The sequence below is a fragment of the Pleurodeles waltl genome, chromosome 8 (genome assembly GCF_031143425.1).
Source record: "Pleurodeles waltl isolate 20211129_DDA chromosome 8, aPleWal1.hap1.20221129, whole genome shotgun sequence".
Taxonomy (NCBI): Eukaryota; Metazoa; Chordata; class Amphibia; order Caudata; family Salamandridae; genus Pleurodeles; species Pleurodeles waltl.
In genome coordinates this window covers 1,327,923,636-1,327,945,008 of record NC_090447.1, presented here as the reverse complement: position 1 = coordinate 1,327,945,008, position 21,373 = coordinate 1,327,923,636, and the positions used below count along the sequence as shown (strand labels likewise).

At 42.9% G+C, this 21,373-nt stretch overlaps 1 protein-coding gene across 2 annotated transcripts in view; it reads right to left on the bottom strand.

Annotated features, from left to right (window-relative positions):
• NPAT (nuclear protein, coactivator of histone transcription) overlaps positions 1-21,373 on the bottom strand; it is a 310,955-nt gene that overhangs the window by 240,639 nt on the left and 48,943 nt on the right. For both annotated transcript variants that reach the window (XM_069202322.1, XM_069202323.1), the window contains exons 4-5: positions 17,617-17,689; positions 15,984-16,024 (exon numbers count right to left, since the gene is read on the bottom strand). In XM_069202322.1, the coding sequence (XP_069058423.1) occupies positions 15,984-16,024; positions 17,617-17,689 (114 nt within the window). The remainder of the gene's footprint in view (positions 1-15,983; positions 16,025-17,616; positions 17,690-21,373) is intronic.

Here is a 21,373-nt window from a genome sequence, read left to right as displayed (position 1 = left end):
TCCTCTGCAGGTTGACCGAGAACGGTAAAAGCCTCCAACTCTAAGTGGCCAGCCAGCTAGCACCTCTGCACCAGAAACCCCAGCCCAAGTACGGGACTTCTGCCTCTGTCCCCTTGGCCCAGGAGCCCCTACGAGCCGAGCCTCTTGTTGGGTTCTGCCGGACTAGTCCCCAAGTCCCCCCCTTGCGGACTCTGTTGTTTTGGCAGGTCCCTTTAAACTTTACCACTGTAGCGCTCAAGGCTGTCATTGCGATCAGCACCTATGCACCCGGAAACACCAGGGCAGGCAGGTAAACCGGAAATGCTGGTGGTACTTTGGATGCACCCTCCCTTCACTCCCCCCCCCCCCCCGCCAAGGACCTCAAGTTCCAAAGAATCCCCTCTACAACCGTTTGAAAGTACATCTATGCAGGGCATCTTTCTCCTAGAGGATAATATTACTGCCTTCGAGACTCATGCTTCACATCTGACAGCTTGCTAATTTAATTTACCGTTTTTCGTGTCAACATCAATAACGTCTAAAGTACTACCCCAATATCATTGATCTTGGTGTCTAAAATTATATAAAAATCTGTTATTTTTTAATTGTCTCAGATGTCTTTTTGACTGTGTATACATCAAATGCTCAACACTCCCTTCTGATAAATATAGGCTGCTTGACCACACTGTAGGAAGCTGGCCTGGTGTGTGGCGAGCATCTATGGTATTATCACATTATACAAGGTCCAGGTATCCCCTATTAGTGAGGTGTAGACAGTGTCTAGGAAGCCAGGGCTCTCGAGGAAGCTGTGGATGAGCAGCCTAGACTTATCTAGGAAACATGTAAAGCTTATGCAATACCACTACAGTCACACAGCACTTGCACACATCAAGGAACCACGCAGTGTTACAAAAATAAAGGTACTTTATTATGGTAACACAAGTACTAAAATACTATATAAGCAATACTCCACTAGGAGGTGAGTAAACACACTATTATATACACATTAGAAGTCAGTGATTAGCATAGAAGGCTATAGCAAATAGTAAAACAAAGAAAATTAGTGAAGGCCCTAGAGGGAGACCAAAACCATTTATCAAGTAAGTGGAATGTGAAAGGCAGTTCCTCACCCAGATGGCCACTCGGATGCTCCCAGAGGCCTCTGCCCACCTTGGATTCAACATGGCCGAATCAAGTGGCCACCTGGAGGAGCTCTGTGCACCACCCCTTGGGTGGTGATGGACAGGGTAGTGGTTACTCCCCTTTCCAGTGTCCAGTTTTGCACCAGTGCAGGGACTGGGGGCCCATGGACTGGTGCAAACCGGTTTATGCAAGAAGGGCACCAAATGTACCCTTCAAAGCATACCGCTGGCTTGAGGAGGCTACCCCTCGCAAGCCATGTAACACCTATTTCCAAAGGGAGAGGGTGTTGCCTCCCTCTCCCAAAGGAAATCCTTTGTTCTGCCTTCATCTGCTTGAGCTGGTCAAGCAGCAGGAGAGCAGAAACCTGTCAGTGGGGTGGCAGCAGCATGGGCTGCCCAGAAACCCCAGAAGGCTGGCACGAGCAATGCTGGGGGTCCTCTAAGGAGCCCCCAGAGTGCAAGGAATCATACAACCAATACTGGCAACAGTATTGGGGTATGATTCAGACATGTTTGATACCAAACATGCCCAGGTTCAAAGTTACTATTATGTAACTGGACACAGGTAGTCACCGGAGTCCAGTACGTGCGTAAAATGGCTTCTCCACACTTATGAACTGCAGGAAAATGGAACTGGAGTTCTTACAAGCACCTCTGCTCATGCAGGGGTGCCCTCACGCACTGCTACCCGCACCTTGCCCTCTGGGTTAGCAGGGCCTGCCATAGGGGTGACTTAGTGACCTTTAGTGAAAGGGTGAATGCACCTTTTCACGCAGGCTGCAATGGCAGGCCTGCAGACACATTTTGCACAGGCGCTGCAGGGGTGGCACAATACATCCTGCAGCCCATGGGGAATCCATGGTGCCCCAATGCCCTGGGTACATAAGTACCATATACTAGGGACTTATATGGGGGCACCAGTATGCCAATTGCAGGGTGAGTAAAGTCTCAATCAACCAAATTTAGAGGGAGAGAGCACAGTCACTGGGGTCTTGGTTAGCAGGATCCCAGTGAACACAGTCAAAACACACTGACAGAAGGCTTAAAGTGGGGGTAACCATGCCAAAAAGAGGCTACTTTCCTACACACACTACCCCAAATAGAACACTTGGGTCAATTAAAGTAAGCCTCTGTAAACCAATAAGAGTTGCCTGGACTTTTTGCCCCTACATTGGTACACTATATAAAAAGTCAGCTTCCTACAAACCCCATCCAGTGTGTTGCAATACTACATGGCGGGGGTACGGTCCGTGAACACTTAAATCAGCCTTTCCTTCATGGATAGAATTAAGGAAAGCTTTCAAAGCCAAGATTATCACCCACAGTTCCAGAAGACTAATATGGAGCTGAGATTACGCCAGAGCTCAGAGTCCTCTGATCTCCATCACTGCTAGATGACTGCCCCCACCCAAACCAGAAGTGGTGCACCGGTTACCACGGTCAGTTCTGGGGTGGCGAGAGAGGTCTGCCGCTGATCTAATCATGGTTCATTAGCCACCAATGCAGATAACTGCAGCCTTCAGAAATTCAGACCACGTCGGAGAGGCTCCCCTGGTGCTGCACCCACTGGGACTTCAGATTCCACTCCCGAGCCAGCATATGCCATCTGTGGTGCTTTACCAGCAAGAGTCCATCAGACACAAAACCCTTAGTCAGTCCGACCGAAATCCAGGATTGAGGTTGAAATAACGGGATCATAGCCCCAATATCCTCGACTTCCTGCTCTGGAGGATAAGTGCAAAAGCATTGTATGCCGAAGGGCTTAGATGAACGGAAGCGTCTGAGAAGGAGTGAGGTGTGGCTTTGCCACACTGATGGTGAACCCTAGAAAGTGCAAAAGGTGACAACTGCCCCGGATGAACCAGTCTTCAGCAGCCAGTCGTCAAGGTAGGGGAAGATGGGAACTCCCGACAGCTGAATATGTGCCGCAACTACCGCCATCACTTTCATGTACACCGCAGGGGGACTGGTGGTGGGGGGGATGTTGGGATGGGATGTCGGGGGTTCGGGCGAGGCCAAAGGGGAGCATATCGATCTAACAAGACTTGGGGCTCACCATGAACAGCAGATACATCTATGGGCTTTGCAGGAAGGGGACGTGAAAAAATAAAAAATAAATTGTCCTGCAAATTCAACGCTACCATCCAGTCTCCAGGACAGACAAGACCAAAGCCAGTGTGCACATCTTGAATTTCTCTTTCTGCAGGCAGACATTGAGAGGTGGCAGATCTACTAAAGGACAAAGTCCTCATCCTTTTGTTGCACCAGAAAGTAGCATGAATAGCAACCACAACCTACTTCTGCTGCAGACATCCTCTCAATGGCTACTTTGGCCAGATAAACCAGCACTACCTGACGGAGCAAGGAGAAATGGTCCTCCGTTAGCTGGCTTCTGATGGTGGCAAAGGTGCAGGGGTTTCCAAAAATGGGAGGACATACCCCTTCCACCCAATCTGAAGCACCCACTTGTTGGAGGTATTGCAGACCATAAGAGCAGGTCGTACCTGACCCTAATGTGCAGATGAGGTCAGTGCTGGATGGAAGGTGCACTGAAGAGGCTTTTAGGTTGTGGCCAGGGCCTGGCTCCCGCATTCTCTTTGGGGATCCATGACTCGGTCCACTTGGCAGGTGGCTGTACCGCCAAGTACGGTTAGTACTGTGGATGCCCATACGTGTCCCAACCATATCTGCAGTAGAGGCGAAGGGACTGCTGCTGAGACAAGGAAGATGGGGAAGTCCAAGACATCTGGCGGTAACCTAACTCTCCCGAAAGCGTTCAAGTTGCTGTATCAGCTTTATTGCCAAATAGGTCACTGAAGGGCATGTCAATCAAGGATGCCTGTATAGCTCTCGAAAATCCATTGGACTGCAGGCAGTCATGGCAACAGCACCACTGTAGAAGCCATGGACCTACCTAGGGAGGCCGTGGTATTCAGCCCATACCTGATGGTAAACTTTGCTGCATCCCAACCATTGATTAGTGCTTAGTTTAGCATGATTGGGCTAACCTCAGTAAGCATCTGTCCAACAGAGTCCCACAACGCATGGGAACAACGGCCCAAGAGGCATCAGGTATTCGCTGACCACAAGGCTAGGCTGAGGGAACACAAAACGTCCTTCCTGAAAGGGTCCAGCCTCTTGCATTTCCAGTCCAATTAAGTGTTAGTGACAGCATTCGGGCTGACCTTGGCTGCTGAAGCTTGCCCAATTAGGCTCTCAGGGGAGGTGTGCTTGGAGAGGAAGGCTAGATTTCTTAAGGCAGGACGACAATGTAGGGCAATCATATGGTGCACAGGAGCCCCTATACAAGATTTGGCCCAGGAGAACTTTGATGCGGGGTTCATTAAAGGGGAGCAAGGGTTGAGCTGAAACCGCTCCTGGGTAAAGCATCTGAGTCAAGAATTTGATATTGATGTCAAATGGTGGAAGCATCATGATGGCAAAGGATGTGCCATCCTCCGAAACTAGGCCCAGAGAGGAAAGCATGCTAGAACCTGGGGAAGTTTCCAAACCACAGGCCTAACCCAGCTCCCCATACCAATTTTCTGCTGGATAGGACCAAACCCTTTCTCTTCATCTCCCCCTTCAGGAAGGAAGGGTCTTATCTAGGGGCGAGAAGTCTAGGGGGATGTAGGCCCTGGACAGCACAAGCATCGACGTCAAACAGCACTGGTTTGGAGTCAGATTATTATGGACTCGACGTTGAGAAGCACAGGTGGCATCTGAGACACCGCCTAAGGGAAGGGAGTCAGGGTGGATGAAAGGTATCTGTGGAGGTATCAGCCTGGATCGGGGTGAGGGGGAGATCTAAAAGGCCCACTTGGCGTCGGGGAAAGACCCACGGGCAGTAACCCAGCCAGGGCATCTTGTGGCTCCGCTGTGCCTAAAGATGAGAAAGAGAGAGTCTGTGGCCCAAAGATGGTGTGAATGGTATTGTACAGTTCAATTTCATTGGGCGAACATCGCTGCGGCAAACTCGGAGTATTGCAGAGCAGGCCCAGACATCAGCTCCACAGGTGGAGTGCAGGGGTGGAACCTGGAAGAACTTACCATTTGGATGGAGGAGCCGAGAACACTTTAACTTCTTGGACTTATGAGATTTAGGGCCACTTTATGAGTGTGGCGGTCTGAGGAACTCCACACTCGTGCTGGCGGTCAGATTTTCTCACTGCAGGCAGTCTGACCTCCCAAATACAACCCTGAAGGGCGGACCCACCAGGAGACAGCCGTCCCCGCAGGAGACATGGTTCCTGATGGCATTCAGAGCTGTACTCAGCCAGGGTGGTGCTGAACTCAGCGCCACCTGGTTGATTACAACTCCCCTCACCACCAGCCTTTCCATAGCGGTCTGACAGGCATGGAAAAGCTGGTTGTGAGGGTGTGCTGGGGGGGCCACCCACCCTCCCTGCCCCCCCACCATGGGAATGCACACTGTCTCCTTTGCGGACAGTACGCTTTCCGAGGGTGCTGGTCTGTCCCCTCTGTGCTACAAGAGAGCATTCTGCTCCTTTACTGGAGCAGAGTGCTCTCTCATAGCACTGGTCCTGCCAGGAACCCTCTATTGCAATGTTGCAGCTGGTCAGACCAGTGGGAACATTGTAATAGGGTGGGACTGCAAACCTCTTAATGAAGCCCTTAAGGGAAGAGTTATTGGAGCACAAAGACTATTGTCTGGGTGAACAGCTCTGAGAACTGCCCCAGGATGGGCGCTGAGCATTCTTCTGCCACTCCGCCAGGGGCTTCATCGCTTGCTCACAAATCATCTTGGGATGCATCAGCTTGCACCTGAGATAGAGAGTGGGGAATCAGACACAGACAGTTTAAATCCTGTGGGTTTTGCAGGGGACACGCTCTTAGCGCACTGTGAGCTAGCGCTAAAAAATGGGCGACAAAAGATTTTAAAAAGTGGTTAAAAAATGACCGACATAGCTCTCCCGGTCTGCAAGGAAAGAAAGGAAATGATGTCAGCACATCAGGGTGGTCGCCTAAATGGGCACCATGACATCACTTCCCACTGCACCTTCGCTGAGCCGATCAGCGCCATCTATTGGTGCCCAGAAGTATTTCTCAAGATTTTTAGGATCCAGTCTGATGCCTGGGAAATAGTTTAAGGTGAAAAATATGCGATCTGAAGTCTCTATCAGAAAGCACTAGTACAAGGTGAGGGGGTCAGACACACAAACTTACTGGTTGAAGCTCTAAACCATGGCATTCCGACTCAGGAACTGAAAGCACAATAAGAGATGTGAGGAGTCAATGCATGAGGTGGCGATAAGCGTATTAACAAAGAACTAAAGATTACTCCACAAAGCCACTAGAAAGCTAGTTACAGCCAAATTAGGTAAGACTAGTACTGAGCTAATATTTACAGTCATTCTAAGGCACTTGATCTATAGACAATTAGTGTATAATAAATAATCATATAGCGAAATAACAAATGTGTGTGCATACTGATACCTAGGTTGGAGGGAGGGGGCTCAAAATATATCACCTATGAATGACAGATGCGGACACGTTTGTCCCTAAACCCTCCATATTACTTGAGCTTAACTCCGTGACGGCAGAGTGAGAAACACCTGTGAGTACTGCTTTCTCCCTACAAAGCTTTATCGGGGGGTTGGGGGTAATCTATTGTAATTCTGTTTATATAGCGCTTATTACACCTGACGAGGCGATGAAGAGCTTTTCGGTGAGTAGCACGCTACTCCAGAACCCAACAGGAATTAGTGGTGTATTAGTAAAGGGAAATAGGAGTACAGTATTAGTATTATTATGAGTTAATTTGAGCAGAAGATATGTGAGTTTGTTAGATGGATTGAATAGAGTAATGTAGGGATAGAGCAGGGAAGAATACAGAAGTGTTAATTGAGAGTTCATAGTACTAGGATTAGACTTGGGATGAGTAAAGGAGAGATGGACGAGGTAAGAGTCTGTGGAAAGGGTGAGGGAGAATTTAGTAGGGTTGTTTAGGAGATCATGGTAGTAAACTGAGGTTTGGGGTGAGTTAGATGCAGTAGAGGAGGGAAGAGCTTAGGCAGGGTTATTTTGGAGAAGAAAGTAGCAGAATGGGTTAGGGATGAGCAGAGTCGGGATGGAGGGAAGATTGATAGAGACATAGGGTGATGGGGAGACAGAGTAAAGCTTACAAGAGTAAACATTATTTTTATCTATTTAGTATTTTATATATATATATATATATATATAGATATATATATACACACACACACACACACACACACACGTTATTGTAATTTTCTTTTGTTTATATTTTATTCAATTATTTATCATTTCAATTTTTTATTCATAGATTGTATTTTATGTATTTATTTTTTCTCTAGTACAGTAGGAGTAGAGTAATAAATAGAAATGTAAATACACAGTAAGGGAATATGTGTGCAAGGAATATAATGGGTATTATAATATAAGAAGAAAAGTATTATTATATAAACACAGACTTTCAAGATTTTAATATTTTAAGTTAATTAATAAGTGTACTTTTATAACATTAATCTTTCCTCAATGTTTGAATAGCAAAATGCTTATGATAATAAAACATTTGATCATTGTGATATAAAAATGAAAGTGGGGATTCATAAGTATCTAATATAACAATTTATCTAGGAGCTATGCAATGACCTATGAACTTGTTAAGCATAGAATATCAAACACATATATACATGGACACATATATATATATATATATATATATACATACATACATACACACACACACACACTGAGTAAATATACATTTGTTAAACCGGCTTAAAGAGTATGTGTATAATTTATTACTATGGAATAGTAACGATACATATTTCTTAAACAACTATACATATCTAGAATATACACATAATCAGATTATAAATATGTATCAACACAGGTATATGAAGTCCATTGCTGTTTAAATATGGTGGTAATGAAGGAAAAAGCCAACTCTTGAGTAGTCTTCTGAAGGGAAGATAGTTATCCATGGATCTTATATTCGGGGGTAATGAATTCCATTGTTTGACTGCCTGAACGGAAAAGGATGTACTATCGTCTTTTTCTCGTATGGTGGTGTTCTAAGACGGGGTGCAATTCTTGGGCAGAGGTTTCTTTACTGAATGTATTTGGTTATTTTGTTTCTAATGAAAAGCGGTCCGGGTCCATATATAGATTTGTGAGTGATACAAAGCAGCTTAAAGGTGGATCTTCTGGCAACGGGTAACCAGTGTAGTGCTCTCAAGGCAGGGGAGATGTGGGCTTGTGGCTTTACATGTAATAGTAGCCAGGCAGCTAAGTTCTGAATACGTTGTAGGTTTTCCTAATAGATAGAGATGATCCATGGTAGAGGCCATTGGCATAATCCAGTTTGGATAGTACAAGAGATGTAGTAGCCTGCACCTTGTGTAGAAATCCGAAGTAGGGGGAAGATGCGTTGCAGAGGCTTCAAGGTGATGAAGCTTGATCGTGTCCACTTGGCCATTCATTGTTAACTTGGAGTCCATGGTAATTCCAGGGTTTTCAACTTCCTTGGATACTTGGTGGTGGTTCGAGATCATCAGGCCAGGCCCACAGTGGGTCATAATTTTCCAGTCGCCACATATGAGTATTTCTGTTTTGGAATCATTCAGTTTGAGATGGCTCCAAGTCATCCACTGTTAACGGCTCTGAGGTAACTGAAGATTTGTGAGTTTTCAATGTCATTGGGGCATTCCAATTTAAGAAGTATTTGTGAGTCATCTGCATAGTTGTAGCATGTGAGATGAAAATCATTGATCAGTTCTGGTTATGACATCATGTAGATGTTGAAAAGCATAGGTGAGATGATTGATCCTTGGGGGACCTCTCCTTTTGTGAGGCAGGGTTTGGACGAGAAGGGGTGGGGGGAGCATAGATATTAGTTTTGTTTTGAAGGTAGGATATAATCCAGTCGAGAGCAGTGCCTTCTATGCTGGCTTCGTGGAGTCTTTGAATTAGTGTGTCATGGTCAACAGTATCAAAGGCAGCTGAGAGCTCCAAGAGAAGCAGTATAGCAACTCCATTGCGGCTGACTGTGTTTTTAATATCATCCCAGACTGCTAAGAGTGCTGATTCAGTGCCTCTTCCTGAGCGGAATCCAGTTTGGTAGCCTGAAAGTATGGAATGGTCTTCAATGAATTGTGACATCTGGGCGAATGCTGCTCTTTCTATCAGTTTGCCCAGAAAAGGTATATTAGTGATTTGTCTGTAGTTGTTGGAGTCCTGCAGGTCTAGGTTTGTTTTCTTTAATAACGGACTTATGTATTCCTTTTTCAGGTCTTCAGGAAAAGTTCCTGTAGTTAAAGAGTTATTGATGAATCTTCTTACAGGTGTGGCAGCAGAAGTAGCTAAAAGAATGTTCTTGAAGGTGTGTGGTGGGGACAAGGGTCAGAAGAGCAACCGGAAGGCCTGCTTGCTTTGACCAAATCCATAAGTTCACCTTGTGATATTTGTTTGAAGGAGTGCAGAGGCTGGGTTGGTTTATTCTTGGAGAGGATTTTAGAAAAGGGGTTGTTGCTGATGTTTTTCTTCTGTTTTGAATAGGAGTCCAATGTTTCAGCATTAGTTGTGTAATGAGTTGCCAATTTGTTTGTGTAATCTTGAATAGTGGGATGACTTCCTTCCATGCATTTAGGTTTTGGAAATTCATGGAGAATGTTATCAAATTCTTTGGTTGCAGATTAAGCATTTAGAATTCTGTCTGAGTAGTACCTTTTTCTTTTTTTTCTTATTTTATTTTTTTTAGCTTTTTTGATTGATGATCTGTATATTCTGTTAAGTTTGTTTAGCTGACGTTTGTCTTGCATGTTTTGAGCCAGGTCAGTTGCAACCTCCTGATTTGTTGCTTTATCTTTTTAAGTTCTGAGTTTCTCCACGGTGTTGGTTTTATTTTGTCCTGTTTAGTTTTTCTGAGTGGTATTAGGATATCAAAAGCTTCCTGTAGCCACTCAAAAAGTTTTGGAACAGAATTAATTGTATCTAGATCTGTGTTGGCTGTTTGATGTGTTTCTAAGTCTTCAAAATTGAGTTTGCTTCATTGTTGATAGATGCATGTATTTAAGTTGCTATGGGGTGTGTTGATTTATGTCAGAAAGTAATTAAATGGTGGTCTAACCATGTGATTAGTGTGATGCTATGAACGGTACCTAGTTCAGGCTTTGCAAAAATGCCACCTAGGATGTGTCCAGCCATCTGTGTGGGATTGTGTACAATCCGATATAAGTTTGATGCAACTAGGCCAGTGGTGATAGCTTTTGGATGGGCATATTGGGTTTGTCAAACCAAATGTTTAGGTCCCCAAGAATGCATAGGTTTGACTATAATGTTATACGGTTTGAGACTGCATCTAGAAAAGTGTCTGGGAATGTTGAATTGTTAGGTGGAGGTCTGTAAAGGAGGAGAAAGTTATAGGAGGAAGTTGGTGTAGGTTGCATCTGAGGAAGGCCTCACAACCTTGTCTGGAAATGTCTGTTTTACCGAGATTTATTGCTTGTTTGAATATAATAGCTAGTCCACCTCCTTTCTTGCCTATATGGTTTTGTATGATGGTTTGATAGCCCGGAGGAACAGCTCCATGCAACACTGGGGTCATGCCATCTCCCAACCATGATTCTAGTACGAACAGTAAGTCAGGTTGTGTGTCCGTGAGCAGGTCATAGATGTGTTGCTTTTTTTTTTTTTTTTTTTTTTTAAGAGTGATTGATCATTTATGAGCAGGCAGTTTAGAAAATGTGGCAGTGTTGTTTTGTTTTGGAGAAGGGTGGGCAGTATATTTTGAGCTTGTAGCAGGTGTGTTAGTTGTGATAACTGTGTGAGGGTTACAATAGTCCTGATTTTCAATATAGCGTTCCTCTTCCAGCAGGCTAAGGAGGCATTTTTTGGGGTCTGTGTTTATTGGTGTACTTTATTTTGTAGAGTAGCCTTATTATGTATTAGACAGGGGGATGCAAAGTTGTTAAGAGTGGCATGTTGTTTATTTTGTTTGCGTTTGTTTAGCGTGGAAGGAGTATGTGTTGAGGAGCATATGGATCATAAAGTAGGGCTGTAACTTGTGCAATGGATAAGAGGCGGGTGAATGAATGTTGCTATGTTGGGGTGCTTGTGGTAGATGTTTGTGAAGAGTGGGAATGTAGGGGGTAAAGATTGGTCAGGATTTGTATTCTTGGTGTAGTCATGAGAGTGGGAGGTGGTGTGATGGAAAGTATTAAGATATTTTGTGTTATTTAGATGTGCTGATGTGTGCGTGGTCTGTTTTGTGGAATAGTTAGAGGAGATATAGATGTAGTGGTTTTCTGTGAAGGATTTGTATGTGAGTTAGTGCGATTGAGTGGTGTTAGAATATTACGGGGGATTGATGTGTTTTGTAGACGAGTGTCTGAGGTGTGTAAGAGGAGATGGATGTGAGTCAGGGGTGTTTTGTTATTTGTGATGACTAGAAGAGGTAATATGTGTGGTGGAGTGGAGTATAAGGATTGTATGGTTGTGTAATTGGTGAAGAGAGGGGGAGGATGTTTGTAAATGGTGAGTTGGAAGGCTGGGTTTAGGTACTGTCATGATAAAAGAGGGGTCTGTGTGGAGGACATAGAGGATAGTGCTGTTGGTTTGTATGAACAGAGTATGTATCTGGATGGCTGAAAGTAATGTATAATGTGGTTTTGTGTTGTGTGGGTGATGGCAGGGTGTGTTAGTGGGAATAGACAGAGTAGTGCTTGGTGTGAGACTGAAGGTGTAACTGTTGTAGGTGTGGTGGATATGTGTATAGGTGTGGTATGTGGGTTTTTGTGTTGGTGATGAGACATTGCAATCTGGTTGAGGTCAGTTTGTGATGCAAGAGTTGGATGTGTTTGCTGATAATGTGTTTGCATGTTGATGGATGTGGAGCAAGGTGCTTTCTGGTAAAAGGAAAATTGGGCAGCATTTCTGGCCTTAGGCCCTACCAGTCCAGAACAGGCCCAAACAGGCTGAGACACCCTGAGCCCTAGGCTTAAATAGCCCTAGAGAAACCTAGTCCTAACCAATCAGATTTGTAAACCTAAACCCCCACAACCAATAGGAGACCCAGCTCTATTCACCAATCATACCTCTAGTCCTGACAACCAATCACAACACTAACCCTAAAACCACACACCAACAGGAAGCCCACCCTAGTACCAATCACAACACCAACCCTAATCCTTAAACCAACAGAAATACTAAACCCAACAACCAATCACAACAACATAAGGAACAAACAATAGAAACTTATATAAGGGCCAAGTTAACTGGAACCCAAGCCCCTGTGGGAAGGAAGGAGGGAGCTGCAACTCTATTCAAAATCTCCTTGGAAACAGACAGGATGAATGCACACTTCCAAGTTAGCAGAGTCTACTTTCCAGGTATGAGAGAGATTGTAAAAACACTGAAATACTGCTTGTCGCACACTTAGATATTTGGCTTTTTCAAGGCAAAAACAGGTGATGCAGACACTTTTTAAACACGATTTAAACCACAGAGACAGATTAAGCAGTCCCCTGAACACACTCTGGTTAGCCACTGAGGTGTATGTAGCCTTTTTACTCAAAAAAAGAGCGGGGCTTTATGCAGTATTTTGCCACAAACTAGGAGGGAAATTTCAAACAGTCAAGGCTAAAAAAAAGAAAAAAATAACAGCAGTTTAAAAAGGCCAAACCGGCTGAAACATGGGAAGCCTAAAAGAAACAGGCACTGGTAGCAGTACAAAACAGTTTTGAACAAATAACAAGATTTCCTAGAAACGTCTGGGGCTCCTTACGTACGTCTCCTAGGGTTCCTTGATCACTGGGCTGTATTAGGGCACAGGAAAAAAGCTGGGCTCACAAATTGGGACAGCTTGCTTCCCAATTTGGGTCATATCCTTACCACAAGTTGCTAAACAGTCATCCAATCCATTTATATAAAGTAATTAAAGAAAAAGGGCCAAAATACATCCTTGCCGGACTCCCCAAAAAGGGGAGTAATAGGCAAGGTGCAGTCCACCTTGCTGGTAGCAAACCTTCACAAAGACATCTCAATGCAAGCCACAAAGGAAATTAACACTTGTTTGACGCCCCCCCCATTGGACCTTAACAACTCTCATAGTGTGGCACAGTTTACAGTGTCAAAGGCAGAAGTCCATAAAAGCCATATGAATGGTGCACTCCCTGGCATTCACATACTTTCCTAAGGTCAGAAACCAGTAAAGACACTGCTTAGTCACCTCCAATACTATGGCACAGTGAAGAAGTCTTCAAAAATAATACCTGTGTTTCCATCAGACGACAAGCAAGCTTTAAAAGCAGCAGCATTGTCTGTAATCAATTTCCTCAAAAAGCAGACTGCATTTATGCGGTCCCATTTGGTGCACACAGCTATATTACTACAAAATGTGATGAATCTGTTCGGTGAGGGGTCATGTGTCATAACAGAGTCAAGATTCATGACCAAACGCAACTGATTGCGATCACTCAAACAGTAAGCGATTATCCTGAACTCTACAAAAAACAGGTATCAAATCTCTAGAACTTGGATGAAATCAATTATGCGAGAAGAACCACGACATTTGTATGTAGGTATTGGTTGAGATGCAGGGGGATACATTACCTGCGCCATTTCTGAATTCATTTTAGGAGTAACTTTTTGGGACCATCCCCATACAGGGAATGGTTACAGTGTGAAAAATCCTCCTGGGTCAGATATGTCAGGGTACATTTCCTTTGATCTGTGAATTTATGTGACGATTCCCAAATGATTTAGTGGACATTACTGAGCCAAGATCCTCCACAAACTTAAGTCATCAAGTTGCTCCACCGCCTCTGCGTGTCCCAATGAGTAGGATATACAAAGAGCAGCATTGGATACCATGGAGTGCTCTTCTTAGCTTGGGACTTTGCACTTTTTATCTTCACTGAAATAAATACTGCCAAGCCTCCCTTTGATTGCCCCACTGACTTAATGAGAAGCTGCAGAATGATGAACACCAATCAACTGCAACATTTTCAAGCATCTGTGTTTCTTGACAGCACAATATGTCATAGCCCAAAATAAAATTTAATCAGTCTGTATTAAGTAATGTCGATCTAGCTCCAGGAATATTCCAGGATAGAACTTTAAAGCCCCTGGATTCACCTTCCCCTATTGTATAAGTAATGAGCTACACAGGTTTCAGAGAGCACGCAGAACCTTCATATGGGCACTTCTCCCCTCCTCCACCCTCCCCTTGCACTTCAGAAGTGGTACCATAACCTATTTTAGGGTTCCTAAGTCAATCAATATATATAATAATGCCATTTAAATCGGTAAATTGATTTTCAGTTGGAAAATTGTACTGGAGCACCCCTTGGTGCCTTGGATAAGGTTTCTGGTGCAGAAGTCACCAGTTTATAAAAGTAGCCTAAAGGAGGAGCATGAATTCTCCCCAGCAATGAAATAAGGTAGTTAAAAAGACAACAAACCTTTCACAATAACTGGATTTCTGAAATGAATCACTAAAGTGTCACTTTGTCTTTCTTATGACCCACCCATCTCACCAAAATAATCTCACCAAATAAATCCTCAAAACATCTTGCATTACAATGTAGCCAAAGCACAACCTTATTCTGTAGGTCCTTCTCATTCTCAGTTTGAGACAGAGAAATGGAGGAAAGACTCCAAAACTATAACATTAGGAGTGCATTCTGGTGGAAGTTGCAGCATTCCATTGTGACCCAACCCCTGGGGAAAATCATTCAGTAACTGAGTTACCACCGGCTGTAATGAGTCTCATTTAGAGGCGGATATTGAACACTGATTACCAGAACCAGGTAATACTCCCTTAGCTCCCTGCCCTGAAGTGTCTTGAAAAGTCTGAGCCATTGGACCACTAGAAAGAGCAGCGTGCTCAATATCATGGTCTATTGCTAAACTCAGTAGGTTAGGGCCAGGTTGGCAAGGGCACAGCCAATGGCATTCAGGCAGACGGTTAGGGGTTTGAGGCTCTCAGTCAGATGTGATTTAAATTTGGCACATATCATATCTACTAGGTCAGACAGGTCGGAGGATATCAATAAGGGCTCATCCTCACTTGGTAAAGGTGGGGGTTCTGGGGCTTCTATGCTTTCATGCTTTCAGGGGTCTTTCTCAGGATTTGGGAGCGAGCCCAGGGGTAGAAGCAGCGGATTCAGGCAATGAGTGAAGCAGCAAGTGAGCGGTTGGCCAAAGCGAAGCGGGGGAAAGGTCCACTATACATTTTAAACAGGAATTAGAATTAGGTAAGCCACACAGTTGGGCTTCCATTGATGCCAGATTAGGGACAGCAGAAGCAGAGAGCAGGCCTGGGTAATAACAGATGACTCCTGGGACAATGATAAGCAGCTCTTCGCTATTTCAATCTCCTTTGAGACTACCCCCACTACTTGATTCAAAAAGTCATCAATGGTTGTTCAGTGTCTTAGCTCACTAGAGTGCTCACCCCAACCCCCGCAAATTACACTTACCATATTACCCAGAAACAAGAAAAAGGGATCAGCCGTACCCAACCAGCTTCAACTATCCAAAGTGGGTCTGCTCTTATCCTGTGCCACCACAATACCTAATAACACCTGAGCAGATCCAGCCTACACCATCACAATCAACTATGTGATCACTAGAATCACCAATGCAACTCCCACTTTCGCTTTTTCACTATAGCTCCCAGGAGGTGTGTTTAGAGATGTGCTCATAATACGTTACAATACATCAAAGCATCCACACTACAAGGTTTCTGTTAGAAGACAAAGAAGATTAAGCATGGCAGCAGCAGAACGGGTGATTAATACAATTACCAAAATACCAGAGAATGTATGAGGAATTATCACATAAATAGCCACATTAGATCCAGAAATAACTAACCTCTTTGATGAGCAGAATAGGCAGCAGAATTTTGCATGCTCCTACAAAAAAGAAAACAAGGCTCAGCTTGGAACTCAAAATACAGATACACTGATAACTAGCTCTCCATTCAAAAAGAGAAAACAGAGCAATAAATGCTTTAAAAGCAATAAATAAAATAGATATCGCTGCAGTACAGATTACATTGCTGTGCAAACAATAACCAATTTTCACTTATGCTACCTGATGTGAAGTACCCGGTTTTCCATGCGCAGAAAGAATTATTTGAGAGGACAGGTTAAGAAAAATATTCCAATTAATTAATGGTGTAGTACACAATATACTTAATCCTAATAAAATAGTTTGGATTCCCTAAATACTTCCACAAACTTTGTACATGGGGATATGCACCAAACAAAGTTATTTTGGTGCAAAGCTATTTCTAGAACCAGAAATTCAATTCCTGGTTAAAAGCATAGTTTTAGGTTTTACTTTAATCACATCCACTCTGTGCACAATATTCTGATATTAGTAAAACCATATTTGATGCATGCTTGTCATGCAAACAGGGGCAAAGACTTGTGCTTGAATTCTCTGTACAGTTTAAAAACATTTGTCTAGAAATTGAAGGTAACCATAACTAACATATCCTTTTAGATATACAATGGCAATATCTGTAAACCAAAAGTTCTAAAAACGAGAAAAGTGAATAAGTATTTAAGAAGACCAGGGAAGGGAATTAGCCAGTTTTTTCAAAACAGTTGGTTTAAGTTTGTTTAAAGACATAGGCCCAAAACTGGACCATAACGCCTTCTTATTTTCAAAGGTGCAAGCTCAAATTAAGGACATTTCACACTCCTATTCCAAAAGTGCATGCAAGTAAAAGGTATCCCCTCAATTTTTTGTCGGGCTTCAGGGAACTGCACCTTTATATGGTTCCACATTTAGAGATTCCAAGATCGCACTCCAAACCTTAATCTTGATACGAAACGGACTAAAGAATGCTGAATTCAAACGCACACAATATAAAACTCATAGGTGCTCAGGTATACACCATTTAAGATTGGTGAATATTCTAATCAAACAAGAGGGAACTCTGAAGAGAAAACAAGGAGCATCTTTAACTTAAAGAAGCTACATTCGCTCTTGGGCACTTAGTGTGATCTTGCCAAAGAAAACATTGGTGGGAGGGACTACAACACAGTAAGGGACTGAAAGAGTACTGGTATAACCATATTGGTAGTTTTTGGTCAGTTTGTATCTTTTTCCTTGTGAACTGGTAGGGAATTGGACTCCAAACCTACAAAATCATGGGACGGGGAGAAAATATATGCCAGACGAAACGTTAAGTAAATAAACTGTGCAGAACCACCTCTTTTTCTTATAAATACAATTCCACAGCCTCCCACTGCAAGCACTCATACTAGAAGAATAAAATCTTAATCTAGCATTACAAAATTTCACTCTGCATTTTCTCCTCTTCAATGTAAGGGCTGATCATAGCGCACATACTTTGAGTTTATACTGGTACACAAACATCACTCTGATAAATATTTTATTTAATCCTATATTATAAATATCCACTTTAATATAAAGGTAACATTGGTTGTCAAACATAATGTTCACAAAAATGCAACAGGCAGCTATTTATTACCTAATCTGAGAAAGAGTGTATTCCAGTCTCTTCCATAACGATGATACCATTGCTGGAACTTCACTCGTCGTTTCTGAAAGACCAGGATTGACAACTTGGTTATTCATATTACATATTTCAAACAATGTGTTCAAATGAAGATATCACTACCTTTCACAATATTTAGTGGTGTTGGTGAAGTGGAATATTTAGTGATATTTGGGGGGAACCAGTGATTAAACAAAATGGAAAGGAAAGAAACTAAAAACAGAGAAAAGATGTCAAGAATGATAAATACACAGAACACATTTGACAGTTTTGCTATTTTTTTAGTTCACTTGAGGAATAACATACCTAGAGGGCAGGGGAGGGAGGGACAAGTTCATTAACATTGTCCCTTACTCAGCTGCAAATTAAAGGCAGTAGTCTTAGTACTGCATCAAGGGCAAAAGCCCTGTTTGGCTAATGTTCTAGTAATACTCCACTGAGAATTTTGTCACCAAGTGCAATACAAAGATACTGAAGTTAACAAAGGAGGTGGGCACCCGAGGGGCCCTTCACAATGCTGTGGTATGACACCATGCAGACAGTCTAGCAACACAATCAACAGGAAAATTACCTAGAGACAAAGGTAAAATATTGTATGCAGGACATGCAGTCATCTTGATCTAAATCCCAAAGCAAAACTTTAAAGTTGACATGATGCAGTAGATACTGTAACATGAACAATGGTCATCCTAAAATATGAGCAACTGAGATCTTAGAACTAGATGGGAGGGATTTCCTTGCACCCTGTGCCAACTAATGCTTCCACTACTGCAATGTATCAGCAGTCAGAAGCAAGACCCTGCTAATTAACACATACAACCTGCTAGGTTTCATGAGACACATAAAACCTATAGCTGTTGCAAGCATATGAGAAAGGGAACTGGTCAAGAAATGATGGTAGAGCAATGGCTGGATGCCTGCGGTTTACTAAAATAGTATTGATTTTAACAGAAGACTGATACTTTATCAAATGCACATAGAAGTTACATTATGCATGGATAATATATAATTGCATACTGATTGTAAAGCCGGAGTAGGTTTTCTATTTTATGCCCGGCTACTGCTTGATTTTGGGAGGCATTTCTCATGATGCTGCCCAAGTTCTTTGAGTTGCCATTAAGCCTGGCCAAAATGTTAAATTAAGCACATAAAATCTGCAAGATTTCCGATTTTCACTGTATGTAACTTCTGTGAAATTTGGCTAACTATTATTATGGAATTCTTCATAAATGTTCGAACACAGAAGAATCTGGGAAAGAGATAATTTCAGCTACAACCACTCTCATGCATGTTTTACATGTGGTAATATCTCAAAGTAAACGAGATGTGGCAGACCACTTTTGCCCCACAAGCTTAATTTTATACCATTTACACATCTCACAATTTTCAAAAAACGCTTACAAATTTTGCACACATCCATTCCTGCTAAAAGAAAGATAAAGATACCCGTAACAATTTTTTTTTTTACCTTGAGTTGTTCCGACATACATTTTTAACGTTAGCTACATTGCTAGCCAAGCTAAGTATCCTTACTAACCAGATAGTCACTGCTCCTTAACTGCACTAAATGTATGAGAAATGTAAACAATGCAACGAAATGAATGAGTACTATAGCTTACTACTGCACCCTACATAGAGAAGGAACGATTTCTGGAGGAGTTCCATAATCACTTTAGATTAAGGAAAGGGTAGCGTGGAGGGCGGTGGAGTAATCTCCATAGAGCCCACAATTATCTTATAATTAATTACAGAGAATAGTTAAGTAGAAATATGAGGATGTCAGGTGAAATGATCTAATGAGACACATTACCAGAATGGTTAAGTGTTTAAAATAAGGCCTTCTGAAATGGTAATTTACGTGCTGTACTGGTTACCAAGAAACAGCACTGACTGATTAAATATAAGTGTTGTAGACAACAAAAATACCTCAACACAATGGTGCCTGGTTCTGGCATCTATGAAGGAGCAGAGAGGCAGCTTATAAAGGGAGTAAATAAGTCATCAAGTATTTGAGAAGCACTATAAAGTTTGCTTGTTTATGGAGGGCAAGGGGGATAGGGGGTTCATTGTTTGGGTGCACTGTAAGAAATAGAGCGGCCTCCAGTTTTGGAGCAATGTATACATGGGGTGGAGAGATGACAGATAGAAGAAATGCAAACAACGCACAGGAGTATAGCACCTGATTTTATTCTGAAGATAAATAGAAGTAATAGGCCCAATGATAACAGCAGAGAATTTTTAACAATGCACACTAAAAAGGAGCCAATCAAGTTTGGCTAGAAAAAGAGAAGCCGGGACATGGTGTGGAAGATTATAATAAAGCATACCAAACCAGTCAGGACAATATGCAGTTGGGGGAAGGTGGCTTTCAGGGGGTGCAACAGTAGAGATAATCACCGTAATCAAGGTGGGAGAGGATAAAAGCTTGAACCCCTTTTTCTGAACTCATGTGGAAGAAGAGAAACTATTTTCTTAAGGAGCTGAATGTTATAAAAACCACTAACAAACAAAGTGAAGAATAATATCAACAGAGGTGGAAGGAAATCCAGCAGCTTGAGGCTGCCAGGAGGTAAACCACAGAGAAGAGGACCCCCTCACGATCACTGCCTCTATTCCATCAGTGTTCAATTTAAGCCAGTTGGCTTTTATCGCAGAGGCTACATCCGAAAGTCATAGGGGCAACTAATTTGACAGTGCAGAAGGTAGTCACCAAAACTGAGAATGATAAACAGGTCATCAGCCTAAAACATACATTTAAGACTGGAAGATTTGATTATATTTGTCAGAGAAGCAACATAAATGTTGAAGGTATGAGGCTCAAGGAGAAGCCCTTGAGTGAGCTGCAGACAATGTTCTTGAAATTGGATCCGATATGGAGCCAAGAGGAAAGCTTGAGCAAGGATGATTAAAAAATAAATAAATAAATAAATAAATAAAAAAACACGCTGGAGCATAGCTATAGATTCCACGTTCAGCCAGGCAGAGAGCAGGATAGGATGAGAGACCGTTTCGAACACCACAGAGAAATCTATAAGGGTTAGGGAAGCAGAGCTACCTTGATCTGTTATCATAAAAAGGTTGTTCGATACTGTGGGAAGTATAGATTCTTTCCTGTGGGAGAGACAGGATCCTAATTGAGCAGAGTAAAGATGATTTGTTTCAAAAAGTAAATGTTAGAATTTAACAGCTATTGGACGGAGAGAGTGATAGGGTGGTAACTACTGAGTATCGAGGGGTCAGGAGAAAGCACGGTTTGGAGAAAAAAAAAAAAGGCTATCACGAGAGCGATTTCTACATGGAATGGCCATAGCCCAGCAACTGCACATCAGTGGTGCAATGGAAGAACTGACCGTGAGGAGACTGGAGACCAATGGAGGGAGCCAAGGATTGAGAAGTGAACCAGATTTGATGGAAGGGATGATTCGGGAAATGAAGGGAGCAGGGGGAACACCCTGTTGTAGCTGGTGAGGGTCAGTGCGGATGACCATCAAAATAATAGTAGGGGATCATATGAAGTATACAAATGCTCCCTCTGTCCCCCTAGCGCACATTCACTACTGCCGCCGCAGCGGGAGGACAGAACTAGAGCAAGAGCACATATGCAAAGCCTCAACATTCGCCTACCTATACTATACTTCTTGCTCCTATTTGTACCAGAAAAACCTCCTCACCCCACAGCGCTGGATGTACTTCATCATCGCTTCTGGCTACCTGCCGTGCAAAACACTAC